Raw genomic sequence first — 16,508 nt, 5'->3', positions numbered from 1 at the left:
AATTAAAATTTAGTTGTTCAGTAGGTATTGCAAATTTTAATAACGTGAAACTAATTAGATTATAAAAAATGAAGGAAACAATTTATTTAAATTTCTCAGATATTTACGTATGTATTTTCATTCGAACAAACACTCGTCCCTATACACAACTGTTAATACAATAAAATGTGATATAAGAGAAATAGTATTATGTATCGAGTTCTACCAAAAACTAAGTTTTTAAAACCACATAAATCTACAGAAGGAAAGATTGTATGGGAATTTAATAATGTTTTTTACTTCACCAACTCTTCTACAAGAAGTTGCAGGAAGAAAATTATAAGTAAATTTTATTGAGAGAAGAAAGGAATACATTGCTGATGGCAATGATTCCATTTCAAACAGACCAAAATTCACTATTGTTCATTTAGATAACGATATTACAAATATTATTTACGTCAAATAATTGGAATATATTATTTTATAATATAATATAAAATATTACATTATATTAAAGATTATAATAAAAATTTCGAAGTATCAATAAAAATTTATATTAACCATTTTGAAAACGTTATACTACGATCCATCTTTTTAATTACGATTTTTCATAAGTCTTCGTTCTTTTTTTTATAAAACAACTGAAACACTGAATTGAAGTGATATCTTCACGTTGATTATTAATATTAAAGGTTTATAAAAATATTTTCCCCTAGAATGGAGGAGTGGATTTCAATGGGCGAAAAAAATATCAAGTTAATTATACGTACCATCGAAAATATCGTAAGTTTCGTGGCAAAAGGAGAAGATTTTTTTATAATATAAAAAATTTGTTTATAGTTTTTAAGTATCTATATCGTTGATCATAAGTAAATATTATTAATAATTTAATAATTTATTATTTAAAAATTTAGATAAGAAAGGAAGACACGAACATATCAATCACAGTAGAACATAATGGTGTTATCTTGGGCGAAAGTAATCCAACATTAATCAAATCGGATTGTAAAGACAACACAATTCATGTTATCGATTTCTCTGTTAATTTGCCAGTTACTTTAAAAGATAAACAAATGGTTAATTCAGTTGTATCAATTCCTGTACTAAGTAAATATTAATTTATATCGCTCAGTTAATTATTTATTATATAATAATCCTGTCTGCCTTTTAATATTAATAACTGCACGTTTATACATAGTAAAAACTGTCCAAATCATAAACGACGCGATGGAAGCACAAACTCCATCAGATGAAGTTAACAAAAATGAAGTTAAGAAAAAATCAATATTCAGTACAAAATCTGCAGCACTTCCCACACCACAGTTATTATGGATATGTAATTTCGATTTGATGCCAATAATATTAGGTGAGTAACATAATTTCAAAATTATAGAAATTAAAAATTTATAAAGTTCAAATTTTCTCCGATGCTCTTAAATTAAAGATTTCTCAAATTAAAAAATTCAAGCATCGACTAATTCAACAAATTAAAAATTATTTTCCCTGCAAAATTAGAGCTAAATTGAAGTAAGAAAATTTAAAAATTTTAGGGGGAAACAATTTCACCGAGAAGCTAATTTTAGAAACACCTACCTTTTCCTTTGATGGTGAATTAATTTCGTGGCAGAATCTTCCGCGTCTTACGGTAACAGCTTTGCAAGATCATGTACCGATTTTTCAACCAAACGAAGCAATGAACTTTCTTCACGTTACCATCGAGAGCATGTATAATGTACCAGAAATTTTCACAGAAAGTCTTCAATACAAAGCTGGCACGATAGCGTATATTAATAACGAGGTACTTATAATGAGCAAGATGGTAAAAACTGTAGACATTCCTCTATCATACTCGCTTATTTTGTAATATCCGGTGAGCGCTAAAGAACTTAGTCAATAAAGAAGATTGTATATAAATATTTTGTGACATTTGTGTTTCGTTTCAGGTTCCAGAAACCATAATTTTCGATCATGGTCTTTGGATGAAGTATCGAGACATCGAGAGAACAAAACGATGGAACAGTTTACGTCATATAGATAATCGAGCTCAGTTATCTAAATACAAACTAGACTGCGACTTTATGGGAGTGAAAAATAAATTTAATAAGCAGATTGACTTAGCGGTACCGGCTTACTTTTGCATGATGTTAGTTGTGTTGTTTATTAACTATTATCATTATCCATTTTGTAGAAGAAAATATGCGAAGATATGCCACGAATAGAATGGAATTCCTTGAATCGGTGTATCTTATGGGAGAGTGGAATCGAAGCGATGCGGAATCATATTAGAAAGTAATAAATATTTAAATATCTTTTATGAAAATACATAATAATAGTTTAATATTCATATTATATAATTATTTTATCATAAAAATATTAATTACGAATGATTTCTCTGAAGGTACAAATATTGGCCTTTTCAATTTGAAATAACGGGGAAAACTTCTCCGACGAAATCGAAAAACGCTTCATCATTTACAACACAGCTGTATCAATGCTACGTCGATGTCTCCGAACTTCTTTTTCCAGGCAGTAAATTCTATCATTCTACAATATACAAACACTTTATTGCTAAATTCTTGATACGTTAAAAATGATGCTTACACAGGAAAAAATTGTCGAGTCATAGGACAATTGTATAATTTCAATCCGTCAGACATATCTGAAAAAGTAGGGCTCGAGCAAAATATTTTTAGTACAGGAACACAACGCAAAGAAGTGAAAGAGAAAGATAAAAGAAGTAAAACATCAAAGGTAAAACATACAATATTTCGATATTAGTAAAAATAATATTAATAGAGAAATATTTGATTTTAGAACACGCAATCGATTCAATCGGAAACTGAAACAGCACAAAAAGCAAATGAACCAATTACTATAGAGAATGGAGAGCCGACAATCATAGTAATTGAAATAGAACTTTACGAACCTCTGGTCGCTTGTAGAATCGAAAAGGATTTCACAAACTTGTAAGATTTGTAATTTTAACCTATTTTCATCCCATTCGATTACAAGTTCCATCATTTCAAAAGAGAAATTTAATAAGCTATCCTTGTTTAATATTACTTTAGAATAAATGATATGATACCTAAATCGGAAAAGAAACAACATTATGTATATTCTGCTGACGTAGCGGAAGCGCAGTACATGCACTGCATTCAAAAATTGGCGCAAGTCCTCACAGAATGTTATCGAGTATGAAAATGATCAATATAATCTATATATAATTTATGAATTTTTATTGTTAAAATGTAATATATTCTATAATTAATGAATTCTTTATGTTTTTTAAGCTAGGATTTTTGTGACGAGAATAAAAAATTGAATAGTAAAGGGGAGAAACCACAAGAAAAATATTGCTTCGATCCAGAATCGGTAATGTATTATAAAAATATTTTTTAAATATACTTCAGTAATCAAAGGGAAGTTGATACATTTCAGGACGAGTTAACGTGTTTCACTCAATACCTTTACAAAACTGGAGTATACTTATCTGTACGCAATACATTGAGAATGAAAGTTCCCCTCCTGATAGATCAAAAATTCAAAATGCCTAAAAATTTAATCGATTCTAAGGAATCTCATGTACAGCTCCTATATTTTCCTGTCTTCTTAATAGAAAAATTTTTGGGTTGTTGAATTTAATTAATTACATTATCTAAAACTTTCACAGAATTTTATCTGCTCTGTATACACATATTTAGTGGAACAAATGCATCTTGCCATAAATCAAATGCTCGAATGCCGATTTACGCAAGATTTGGAAAACGACCTAAACCTGAAGCTGGTATATTTCTATGCTGAAGAAGCTTATGAGCTTGGAAATTTCGAAGAGGCTAGAGACTATTATACAAAAGTAAACCATCTTTTTCAATTGTAATATAAAAAATTAAGTAATTTCAATGAAACAGACATCTTTCTAAATGCTTTTAATATCTAAAATCTATAATTCTTGTCATCAGGTAATAGCATCGAATAAAACTGACCCGCATCCTTGGACACAATATGCCATATTTCTTAAGAAAATAGGTGACATCGAACGTGCAAAAGAATGTTGCTTAGAAGCAATCACTTTAAATCATCAACATGCAATGGCGTATGTAAAACACCATTATCCATTACAACTCGTTATTAATATAAACATAAAATAAAGATACGTGATCGTAAATTATAACGGTTTCAGATTATTAGTGTATGCGATGATTCTTTTTGAAAATAGAGAATACAAAGAAACTGAGATTTTTCTCAGAGCTATCACTTATTTATATCCACGATTTTTTGAAGGCTGGACTATTTTACATCTTTTTTTTATACGAACAGAATACTATCCAGGTACGAAAATTCTTTATCTTCTTGCGATTATTTCTTGTTGGTAAAGAAAAATATAAAGAAAAAACTGAAATGAAAAAATCAAAACAATACAAGTAACTGAAAATACATCTAATATTATTTAGGAGTAGATCTTACGCTTCGTATTGCAAAGAAATGTATGCAAGACAAATCTCGTACAATAATACTAGATCAAGAACCACTTTCTTGGACCACGATTCACTGTCCCAATGATAATGTGTATATAATGGTTACAACATTTTTACTAAAACTGAACTTTTGTGAGGTAAACGATTTTTAATATAAAATTCGTAATTTTACTACGTATTGTTTTACTATGGTAAAAATAATTGAATACAATAAATAAAAAAGTGCAATAGAAAGTACTTTACATACTAATGTATCTTTGAAAGCATAAATTAAACGATTCCAGCTAGCAGCACTCGCGTTAGCACAGGAAATGGAAAATTCCGGTCGATCCATGCACGTTCTATATTACATGGCAGTAGAACATTATATGTCTGGCAAATACGAGAATGCATTATCGCATCTAGAAGAAATTCGATGCGATTATGGAATGGTCTATATCTTTCAATTATCAAATACAAAAGTTAAATCACAACGATATATTTTATAAACGGAATATAATTCCAATAATGTTTATGACAGATTTTTCAATACCTCTCAATTTGTCTATCCAGGATTATTCGGTCAGTAGTTTAACGGGCCATTGTTACTTCAAAATAGGAAACACAGAAAAAGCAATAGAATGCTACGAATTTGCACATATGCTATTTGATAGACCTGATGATCTACATTTAGTGGAAGTTAGGTAATAATAGCAATCATCCTATAAATTTCAAGTAATAATAAATAAGTCAATGTATTTTTAATGTAATACATTTTAAGTAATACATATAATCTTTTTCAAATAATATCAGATTGGGATATTATTATTACGATACTGGAAATTTCGATCGCGCAAGAAAGATTTTTTTGAGCGCATGCAAATCCTCACCAACTTGTCTAACTTGGCTAGGAGTTGGTATCAGTTGTTATGAGGTAAGAAATAATTGTTTTAATATTATCTTATATTATAATCAATCAATTGTGAATAGTGTCGTTATATGCCAAAATTTATAAATCTTTTTTGTAACAGACATATTTTGTTTCAGTTGAACCAGTTTCACGAGGCAGAAATGTCTCTGTCTGAAGCAAATAGGATTAATAATCACAATGTGGATGTGTGGGGCTATTTATGCCTTTTAAATATGACGCTTGAAAGATACGACGAGTTTGCGCAATGCTATACGGAAATGATCAAAGTAAATTTATATTTTGGTATATTTTTTTAAACTTACTAAAGTGTTATAATATATTATCATATAAAGTGGAAATCTCTTAATTATTTGTAAATACTTACAATGATAATTCCATTGAACCTTAAGAATTGTCATAGCACAGCCAATACTAGACAATTTTTTAACTTCTGATAGTTCAAATGAATGTTTAGAATCCACAGAATTAATTAAAATTAGTTTTTTCTAGATGTTCTCTCTAGTTTTTTAGTTATAAACAAGTTTTAAAATTGTGCAATCCATAGACCATAAAACATTATAGCCTAGCAGCGATAAAGTCGAATTAATTTCTTTACAACGAAATTAAAAAATGAAGCTCTAAATAATCTAAATCTTATGAGGTTTTTTATTAAAAAACCTCATAATTCAAACGCATTTTTATTTTTACAAATTTGTCAACAGGTAACTTTTTATATGACTAAGGGAAAAGAGACAACAAAATTTTACTAACAATTTTTATTGTTTTTTTTTCTTTTTTTTTTTAAGTATCAGAATAATCTTAAAGATAGAAAACTGTGGCTGAGAATAACGAATCTGATGAAAGCTTTGGATTACGCACCACCAAATTTGAAACAAGCCAATGATGGAAGATCATAGCACAGAGGGGTTTGAGGAACGATTTGAAAACTAATGGCACCTAAACAAAATTAAAAAAAAGACACGAACTCGTAAAATGAAGGATTACAATGGCACTTATTTTTAATCGGTGGAAATAATTAAAATAACAAAAAAAGAAAACGAATATAATTAATAAAAAGTAACTAAAATCATTCTATCAACGTTTATAATTTTGGTCATTACAGTTTATCACATATACTTCATAAATCTTAGACTTCATTAACTTTTTATCGAATAAAGAATTACAAATAAACATATAACCACATTTCTTGTTTAACCAACAATATAAAAAATAAACAATTGTGTGTTTTATGAATTATTTCCCTCTTTGAACTACTAGAAATCCAATTCTATTGTTTTTCTTTCTTCTTATTTAGTATTTAGCGGTGCATCTTTCAACTAATTTGTTAATATCTCATCTCATAAATGAAAAATAAAACATGAAGCAAGCATGTAACAAAATATTATATAATAATAAAAAAAGGAAACGTGCAATAAATAATCTTTTAGTAAAAAGATGCAAATAAATTATATAAACTATAAAGTAACATAACATTGCTTTTGACTAAAGATAAATAAATATAGCCTATCTTTTAATGTTATAATATTTAGAATGTTATAAACGATTGCTTTTTCTTTTTTTTTTTTTTTTCTTCCTTTCTAAATCAACAGCTCTTGAAATATTGAAGTATACGACTTTTCCTCTGTATACATATATATCAATCTCCAATATATAATTAATTGCTATAGCCAATTATAAAAATATCATTCGAGCGGAATATCTGAACAGATGTCAGTATTCTATTGTCGTAAAATTTGATATAAAATATCAAGAAATACGAGTCACGGCCTTGTCAATTTCTATGTATTGTAAAAGAACTGTAGTGATTAACTTTTAGTGCGCTAATCCTTTGCGGTTTTTTACTTTTCTAAAAAAATAAAAAAACAAAGATTAAACTTGGATCTTTAACAAAAATAACATTATTTATGTGACTTGTGATGCTGTAATATTACGAAGAAAAAAAAGAGAAATAAAGAAAAAGGCAAAGGAGAGTGTTTTTTTATCTGGAGCCTACTAATAAACTCACTAATTAATAACCCATCCGGCAGGCCTTGTGACAATTACAGGAGAGTTGTTAAAAGAAGTAATGTTACCGCAAAAAATATTCAAATGTAAATCCGCAAAGGATTAATTAAATAACATTAACGATTGTGCGCAAGTATGATCACTTGGTTATAATGATTCGAAAATGCGTTATTTTAAAAAATGTCTTTCGGATACTTTGCCAAAAAGATTAAAAAATTTAAAAATAAATGTTTCAAATTTTTTAACGCTGATGAACTGACCAGTTAAAATGCACTTACTTTTATTGCTGTAAAATACTTTAAAATCATAAACTGAAAATTAATAATCTAATTTCTAATGACTAAAAGAAATTTTCAGTAGTTAGCATTTTCATAAAATTTGTTCCTAATTGTATGTTAACATAATATTTTTAGTCGTAATGAGCATTAGAAATGTTTCTAACATCAAAAAGTACCAGTATAACTACGTTATTGTACACGTGTTATTAAGAACTGGTACTGTTTTTATTGCAATATGTTTTTTCATTTTCTTCATTCACTTTTTCCTCTTTCTCGTCCTTCATTTTCTCAATTTTCTCTTTAGTATCTTCTACTAAATCTTCTTCCACATTTGCAGGACTAAGAGAGTTCTCAGATTTTATTTCGCAAAAATTTAGAGCATCCTCTAAATTTTGATTAGGTGATTCAGTCTTGTTTTCTAAAACAAGATCCGTTTGCTTTTCTATATTCAATGTTTCTTTCTGCACTAACTGTTCTTCCTGTACTAACTCATTATTGCATACCGACTGATTATTACTTTCTATCACAGAACATGTTTTATCTTCGAACAAAGAAACAGAATTATCTGTTACTTCCTCTGTACTTCGTTGCACCGTAACTTCGCTTTCAATATTATCACAGTCGTCGTTTACAAGCTGCTTTGTAATTTGTTCCGATGATTGTTGATCATCTTCATGTAAAAATGTAGTATTTTTCGCAACAATATTGTTTAATACCTCATTACTTGCGTTTGGCATAAGTTCCTCATTAGACTGAACATTATCTGGAACCGATACCTCGGAAGACGTATTACTATTTTTTTGCAAATCTTCTGTTACGTTATTTGCAAGAGAATCTGAGCACGCTTCTTTATCTTCAACATTATTTTTATTCATACTATCTTCAGCGATGTATTCAGGATTATCTGTACCTGATATCGAAGTAAAAAAAATTTTTTCAGTTTCTCCATCTTTCGTTGACGACACTTTTTTCGTAATGTCATTCTCAATGTTCGATTGCACATTTTCCATATTAAAACTTTCATTTGCTTCAGATTTAGTTTCCTGTAATGTGTTACTATCCTCTGCTATATCATGTTCAGTATTCTGTTCTGGATTTTGTTCTCTATTATGTTCAATATTCGGTTCAAAATTCTGTTCAAGTTTTACTTGATCAGAAGTTGAACACTCTTCAGCATCGCGTTTCTGTGAAGCATTTACACTTGAAGAATCGTGTTTTGTTATCTTCATATTTCCTCTCGAAAGCTTTGGTGATTTACTAGAATAAGATCTTTGTTGATCCTTCTGTGTGTAAGATTTAAATTCATTATCATAATGCTTGTATGAATTTCCATCGCTATCTTCCTTCTTTATATCTTTCCTTTGATGGTACTGATATTTTGTCTCGTTCTCTTTCTTCTTTTGCGAATGAGACCTCTTCAAATTAGAGAACTTTTGATTATTAAAATAAGTTCCTTTCGACTTATCTTCAAATGACTTTTGGCGAAAGAAAGGTTCACCTTCGGACGGAGGAACGTCAACATCTGAATGACTGTACGTTACACGAGTTCTTTGTCGTGGCCCAACTCTTCCCGTTCCAGCTATGCTTGGTGAATTCACTAAAATTTACATTTATATCTTAGGAAATTTATATTTAACACACTTGTTCAAAAACTAGATTTACATAACATTTTTTACAATACCTTTTACGCTCATCACTGGTCCTTTTATCAAATTGCTTTGATTTACTGTAACCTTGATACTCTTATCAGTTGCAATAACAGTTCTTTCTTCAGAAGTTGGAGAAACAGAAGTTTTTGCTGATGCTGCTGTATTATTCCTATGTTGATCATAGGTATTATGAGACCGATTTTCATAGTTACTATAAAAATTCTTTGTTGAACCACGATGAGCACGATGACCACCACCGCGAGTGTAATTGACATATTCATTATCTAAAAACAATATTTCAACAATATCTTCATAAAATATGAAACTTTAATAATAACATTTGAACATACTATTAGCATGATATTTCCGGTCGGAATCTTTATGATCTTTTTTCGTAAAGTCTCCTAATGTAGGCCTTGATGATTTTTTTATTCCATCATCTATGATATGAACCTACAATTTTAACAATTTATCAATCTGATATTGCTTCATCCATAAGAAAATAATTATTTATTACTTTATCATTATCCCATTCTCGACGCCAATTTCCCTCTGCAGTTCTTTGTCTACTAATACGATCCTCGTCGATACGATTCCTTTCTGCTCTCCAGGCATCATATCCTGGTTGAGATTCATCTCTGTAATTTCCTTTGTTTGGTTTAATATCCTATGTATAAAAATGAAGTCTCTTACATTTGATATAATTAATTAAATTTATAAATAAAATATTATTACATACTTTCTGATTACCCTCTCTTCCACTAATCTTTTTTCTGAAACTCCCTCTTGTTGCTTTATGATGAGACCTATTCCCACTATTTTCTTTTGTGTATTCTATAGTAGGTTCTTCCCTTTCAGAATCTGCCAAAAAATTATATTTAGGATCCGGTGGTGGTCCTTCTCCCTAAATGATATTTCATTCTCATAATTAATAAAAAAATATATTCATACACACATATGTTAAATTTAACACAGTAGAAAATAAATTCTATTAATACCTGAGCAAAAGAGTGAATTTTTTTCCCTTCCCCACCATGAGATTGCAATGTATATTCATATTTTTCTTTGGTTGATTTCGGTTTGGTTTTAGGAGGATTTGAAAACTCTGGTGGTTCTTTCCTTTCTGGCCAATCTGTTGATGGTACCATTTGCACCAAAGCATTCAGTTTGGCTGCATTTTTTTTATCTTCTTCAACTTCCTAATGCAATAAGAATGATTTGTGAAACATAAAGTGTATATTTATTTAATTTTGACCTCACAGTCAAGGAATAGACTTGCTTTACATATATAATGCAATATTGAAGCATAAAGTGTATACCTCGTATCTCCTCCTAATTTCTTCATTTTGTTGCCGAATTTTATTGATCTTTTCTTCGAGTGCACTAGATGCCATCTGAAATATTATTTTTCAAAAAATCAAAATAGATAGAAACATTTTTCATTTGATAATCATCTGCTTTTTAAAAGTGATATAATTATTTATATTAACATGTTTCATATTTCAAATATCTATACTATTTCTCACTTCCCCTTTTTTACAAATAAAATTAGTAAAAATAAGAAAAGTAATATTGAATTTTATATAAATTTACATAGGAATTAACATAACTAATTTAAGGTCGTATAAAGTAGAAATTAAGCGAATAACAAACGCTATAAGTTCGATAGATTAACCGTAATAAGTCAAGCATTTTAAGTACTAAAGTAGATATTCGTGTCACGTTTCGTTGCTCTACTTCAAAAGGAACTTCACTTCCGAATTTCTCATCCTTCAATTAAATATTACGATTGATCATACGCAATTTATTATATGAAAAAGATTTATATTTTACATTTATCATATTCTTCCGCTCTGTATGCGTGGAACCAATTTATAAGAAAATATAAGTTTTATTATCAATAAAAGATTAACCATAAGTTAATTAACAACTATTATACATCGTATTAACCAAACTATTTCCTACTCGACGGCTTAAATTTAAAATCGATTTCAACCTTTTCAAGCCATTAAAAAAATCTAATCTTTTTAAAGGTGAGCTTATCTATATATAGACATTCACATATATCCTTGTCAGTTTATATAAATTAAGGAAATCAGCACGACCACAAAGATTTCTGCATAAAGTCGGCATATTAATAAAGCTATCATTTATATAAAATTAGGTTATACAAATGTACAATCCGTTTCTCTGAAACGTAAAAATGGAATGAATCGAACATATAATATGTAATAATAATATACGTTAAAAAGAATTAAAACAAGACGTACGGTTGCAAGTAGCTGCAAATAGTGTCAAGAGAATAAAAATTAGAACATCACGAAGGAGAGCGTTGCGTTGCTTCAATTAAAAATCAGCCACATATGTCACTGTTGAGCACTACCCTTATTTTTCCTACAGGGACACATTGACACCGCACATACACTCACGAACAGCGCTCACGGATTTGTTCTCGCTCGAATAAGAAAATTATTAGTGGTGATGGTTGCAGTGGTTTTCATCGTCACCTTTAATTTTACATTTTATCCATAAAGCATATTTTTATTACATACTTTATTATAAACATGTTGAATCTTCAAAAGACCTCGATATATATGTAGCTATAAAAGTTATATACATATATATTAATGCAATTTGTATGTAACATGTGTTATTAAATATAAATTATAATAACATGAGCCATCAGAATCTTATAAGATTTAAAATTCGCGCTAAAATGTTAGAACATTCGCAATCATAATCGTGACGTATCAAGGTAGATACGCAATAAAAGAAACACAAAGCTAACCATAATAAATGTTTCATGAGCATCACTGCTAAAATCTATCATGCGCAGAACATGTCAATTCTTTTCTTCGATGCTTTACAATGATCAGATACTTGATTGTGATTATATTGTGATATATAATTGTCAATCGATCACGGCAAATTGTGAAACTATGAAAAATTCAAATTCCAAATTATTTTCCGGTCTCTATAAACCGTGTCATTCCAGATGTCATATGTATCTCAAACTATAACCTAACATATAGAATTTGTAAACATTGAAAGTACATAGAACGTGGTCGGCTCTGATAAGAAAATTGTCGTGTAAAGCATTTAAGGAGTCCCTTTAGAAATGAAAATAACGAAATCCACCGTAATCCTCCTAGTCTTTGTACTAATGTTATCGATATTTGTAGCAAATGTTGCTGATCTGATCAATGTTGATAATCATATACTAGATGATACTTTGCATAACAAGGATGTGAAAAAAGGATGGTCAGAGCCAAAATTTTATGATATTGGAGAATCTTTTGACCAGCTAATGTGGTTTTTACAGGTTTGTATTTCTCATAAAAATATTTGTGTATTTAGGAATTATACATAAGTAAGTTGTGTCTGCCTTTAGTTGATTTCTGAATCAGTGTTATTTATGCCTTAAATCTTTTTAGATATCAGATATACATATAAGCATATTTCAAGATCCATTTAGAATAACAGAGCTAAAGGAATTTTGTAATGTTACTGTGAGCAGTATTAAACCTACTGTTGTTCTTGCTTCAGGTAAATTTCATTTGATATTAATAATATTCTTTTATAAAATAAATTTTATACTATGGATAAAATAATGAATGATTCAACAGGTGATCTCACAGATGCAAAAGCCAAGGATAAAATGGGATCAAAGCAAATATTGGAAGAATGGAAATATTATAAGCGTGTTTTAGATGATACTGCAGTTACCAGAAAGACTTTGTGGTTAGATGTGAGAGGCAATCATGGTAGGGATAATAACATAGTACACATTTTTAAGACCAATTTTTATTAAAAAAAATTATATGCTAAAATATATAATATTATTTACATTATATTATTTAAATTTATTTCAGATAATTTCAATGTATTAAGTCTTGAATCAAAAAATAATTATTATTCAAACTATTCTATTCAAGGACAGAAGCACCCAAGATCTTATATGTATACCATAAATGTTGGTTCAAAATATTATACATTTATTGCAATAGATGCTTGCTTAAAACCTGGCCCGAGAAGACCATTCAATTTTGTTGGCATGTTAGATGAGCATGAAATTAAAAGTATATACAATTTAGTAGATAAGTCCAAGGATAATAATGCAGATTTTATAATATGGTTTGGTCATTATCCCACATCCTGCATACTATCACAAACTAATACCAGCATTAGAAATATCATAGGTAATAATTAACAAAATATATACTCTTACATCTAAACATATTGGATTATTAACTTATTTTATTATTGTTTCAATAAGTAAAATCTTGAAATTCTAATTTTACTTTAATTTGTTTGTGCAGAATGATGTATGATTCCAAAATTTTCAATGATAATACATATTATTTTAAAAGTATAATTTTTAGAGAAATTCTAAAATATACTTTCAGGCAAACATAAAGAAAGTATGGTATATCTTTGTGGACATTATCATACGCTTGGCGGAGCAGTACCTAATATGTACACTCTACAACGAGGAGGATTCCTTGAATTAGAGTTAGCAGATTGGAAAGATAACAGAATGTAAACTATTTGTACTTTATATTCATTATAATAAGAAGCACATTCGCTTATTTGTTATATTAAGTTATAAATGATTGTAATATTTGTTTATGTTTATTTTCAGGTATCGTTTAGGAGCAATTGACCATGGTCAATTTTCGTTCATTGATGTAAAACACAAAGAATGGCCTGTAGTACTAATAACTAATCCTAAACATGCTTTGTATACAATGCCCAGGAAAGAGAATATAATATCTGTTATTAAATCTACACATATTAGGTAAATATTTTTCTACAATGAAGTGTATGTTTTTTCTTATATTTAAATATTGTATATTATTCTTGATTTTTATCGTTACACGTTCTTGTTTTTGTAGGATATTGGCATTCTCGATAGCGTTAATAAAGATTGTCGAGGTTCAGTTAGATGATGAACCTTGGTCTGAATGTGAACATGTTAAAGGACCACTCTATGTTTTGAGATGGAACACCACAGATTATAGAAAGGGAATACATACTATTCGAGTTTAGTAAAATATGTTCATTTACTTTTTGTTATTTTTTTGCTTTATAACGCTAAATATTAATGATATTACATAACGCTTTGTGTATTGAAAATTAATAACAAAAAAAGTAATCACAGGTAAGGGTTTCCGACATGGATGAAAGAGAAGCAACAGTAGTTCAACCATTTGCTCTTGATGGATCACGTTTATCATTTCGCGTTTTACCTAGACTTATACTTATGTCTAACGTTAGTAATATTGTAAGTAGCTTAATAGATATATTACAAAATAATTTCCTGTTTGCGCAAATTTAGGTATTGATATAATCTTTTTCTTATCTAGTTCCAATTCCTCTTTGGAACAGTATTAGTTTTATTAGTAATCCCATTGTGTGTACTTCGTTTCCTTCATATATTGTGTGAGAGTGAGTAAACTTTCATTAAATATTGCTAGAAAGTTCTTAATGTTAAGTAGAAAATTAAAATTGGAACTTTTCCCTAATTAGGGAAACAGATGCATCGACCAAGATTCAGAATACAATTTTTTTATTCATGGGTTAGAAAATTATGGATATTATCTACAGTTGATCGTCTGTTTTTTCCATTAGTATTGTATACATTATATTTAACAGTTGGTAAGCATTTAATTAACTAGCATTTATTAATTTATCATATTTGTTGAACATGCAATTTTACAAAAACGAAATATTTACTTTTAAGGTCCATGGGCTGTTGGTGAAGTAATAGAAAATCAGACAGGTGTAATTTTTGCATGGGGAACATTTATTGGAAAATCTTTCTTACCCGGTGCTTTTACTTATGCTTACGGATTTTTCCAATTATTTTCTTTTCATCTACCATTGATGCTAATCTTAGCTAATAGAGTGGATAAACGGTAAGACAAAATGTAAACAAAACGGTAAGACTTTTTGTCACAGCTTGCATTATATTTATGCATATCACTAAATAAATATACACATAATGAAACAAAATTTAATTTAATGATTTTACAGGTTACAAAATATTAAACCAAATGAGAAACCATTATCTAAGATTTGTTTTGTCCTACAATATTTACCAATAATATTATTAATCATAATGCAAACGTGTATGGCTTATTTCTTCTGGCTAGCATATGGAACATTGGCTACCATATTATGTCCTTTACGCACTTGGAGTATATTTTTAGCAATCATGTTGTGGCATCAAGTAGATACAATGCCATATTCATGTCTAAGGTATGTATTATATCAAAATTTAGATATCCTAAGAAATTTAAATTACTAATCCATGAATTATTGGATTTAGTAATAGTTTATTGCTAAATTTCTTTTATTATATTTTCTACTTATATTAATTATGATTTTTTTGTTTATATAAAGGTCTGCTGCAAAAGTATGGTCTCCCCTTGGTTAGTTTATAGAAAATATAACTTACCATGAAAGTGTAGCAAATTACCAGTATTAATTTTATATAGCTGGAATATTTTCACGTCCTCACGTACATATTATGTAGTCAATTTATAAAAATATACATTTACATATATATGTATATTAGGGAGGCGCCTTGACGAAATTTATAGAGTTGCACATAGTAGGAAGCCCTCCTCATTTTTTCCAACGCCTACGTATATATGTATGTATGTCTATTTTTATTTACTTACTTCTTATATATCAAATTGAAATAGGCCATTATAAATTTATTTCTTGTCCAGTAAATATAAACTTAAAGTCATTATCATATAGTGTATATCAGAATTAGCTATGATACATTTCACAAATCTAGATTAGTGTAAAAAATAAAAATTTTATTGCTTACGTTATCAAAAAAAATTGAAATAACTGTAATTGTTATTTATAATCGTACATTACAATCAATAAGTTCCTTTAGAGAATGCCAAAGAATTTATCAACTGGTGGAGTTATAGCAAAGACTGTTAATATTTTTTACACATTTAATATCCGTAAATTGATTTTAATAATTTGCATGTGCTCGAATGTTTTCAAAACAGTAATTTAAGAACATGTGTTCTGAATGACTAATTTAAATACTCTCTAACTATCTCTTTCAATTAATTTTAAAATAATTTCCGTTCATAACAATTATTAACATGCTTCCATGTTGTTTTACAGAAGTATTTGCATAAAATATGTTATGTAAGGGATTTAATTCAAAACAAGAAGAAAATTT

General features: G+C 28.7%; 3 protein-coding genes across 6 annotated transcripts; 2 read left to right on the top strand and 1 right to left on the bottom strand.

Moving 5' to 3' along the window:
- The first annotated feature begins 696 nt into the window (after positions 1-696).
- On the top strand, positions 697-6,388 carry LOC117243332 (cilia- and flagella-associated protein 70-like). Its single transcript, XM_033510709.1, is given in 21 exon segments — positions 697-762; positions 894-1,086; positions 1,178-1,345; positions 1,530-1,777; positions 1,923-2,099; positions 2,168-2,268; positions 2,378-2,508; positions 2,585-2,730; positions 2,794-2,945; positions 3,048-3,171; positions 3,418-3,561; positions 3,650-3,832; positions 3,939-4,072; positions 4,160-4,308; positions 4,431-4,591; positions 4,739-4,885; positions 5,007-5,137; positions 5,247-5,367; positions 5,481-5,630; positions 6,150-6,247; positions 6,249-6,388. Coding segments are annotated over 21 exon segments (2,970 nt in total). The 3' UTR covers positions 6,295-6,388.
- On the bottom strand, positions 6,105-11,748 carry LOC117242994 (serine/threonine-protein kinase KSP1-like). 4 transcript variants are annotated; one of them, XM_033510128.1, is made up of 9 exons: positions 11,566-11,748; positions 11,475-11,485; positions 10,615-10,689; positions 10,294-10,494; positions 10,035-10,199; positions 9,813-9,962; positions 9,646-9,748; positions 9,328-9,579; positions 6,105-9,243 (listed from the first exon to the last, which is right to left on the bottom strand). In XM_033510128.1, exons 3-9 carry the CDS (start codon positions 10,687-10,689, stop codon positions 7,853-7,855), a joined length of 2,337 nt encoding a protein of 778 aa, XP_033366019.1. In that variant the 5' UTR covers positions 11,475-11,485; positions 11,566-11,748; the 3' UTR covers positions 6,105-7,852. The 4 variants fall into 4 exon arrangements, with proteins under 4 accessions (XP_033366019.1, XP_033365999.1, XP_033366008.1 ...); XM_033510108.1 differs by lacking the exon at positions 11,475-11,485; XM_033510117.1 differs by lacking the exons at positions 11,475-11,485; positions 11,566-11,748 and adding an exon at positions 11,235-11,253.
- Positions 11,749-12,105: 357 nt separating this feature from the next.
- LOC117243007 (transmembrane protein 62-like) lies at positions 12,106-16,098 on the top strand. The gene is made up of 13 exons (XM_033510139.1): positions 12,106-12,617; positions 12,730-12,841; positions 12,922-13,059; positions 13,168-13,494; positions 13,702-13,834; positions 13,938-14,093; positions 14,191-14,338; positions 14,457-14,579; positions 14,662-14,743; positions 14,825-14,953; positions 15,039-15,213; positions 15,332-15,556; positions 15,701-16,098. Exons 1-13 carry the CDS (start codon positions 12,414-12,416, stop codon positions 15,732-15,734), a joined length of 1,986 nt encoding a protein of 661 aa, XP_033366030.1. The 5' UTR covers positions 12,106-12,413; the 3' UTR covers positions 15,735-16,098.
- Positions 16,099-16,508: the final 410 nt, after the last annotated feature.

The sequence above is a fragment of the Bombus vosnesenskii genome, unplaced genomic scaffold (genome assembly GCF_011952255.1).
Source record: "Bombus vosnesenskii isolate JDL3184/JDL3185 unplaced genomic scaffold, Bvos_JDL3184-5_v1.1 scf7180000013262, whole genome shotgun sequence".
Lineage (NCBI taxonomy): Eukaryota > Metazoa > Arthropoda > Insecta > Hymenoptera > Apidae > Bombus > Bombus vosnesenskii.
The sequence above is the reverse complement of the archived record's forward strand: the minus strand, read 5'-3'. Positions and strand labels throughout refer to the sequence as shown.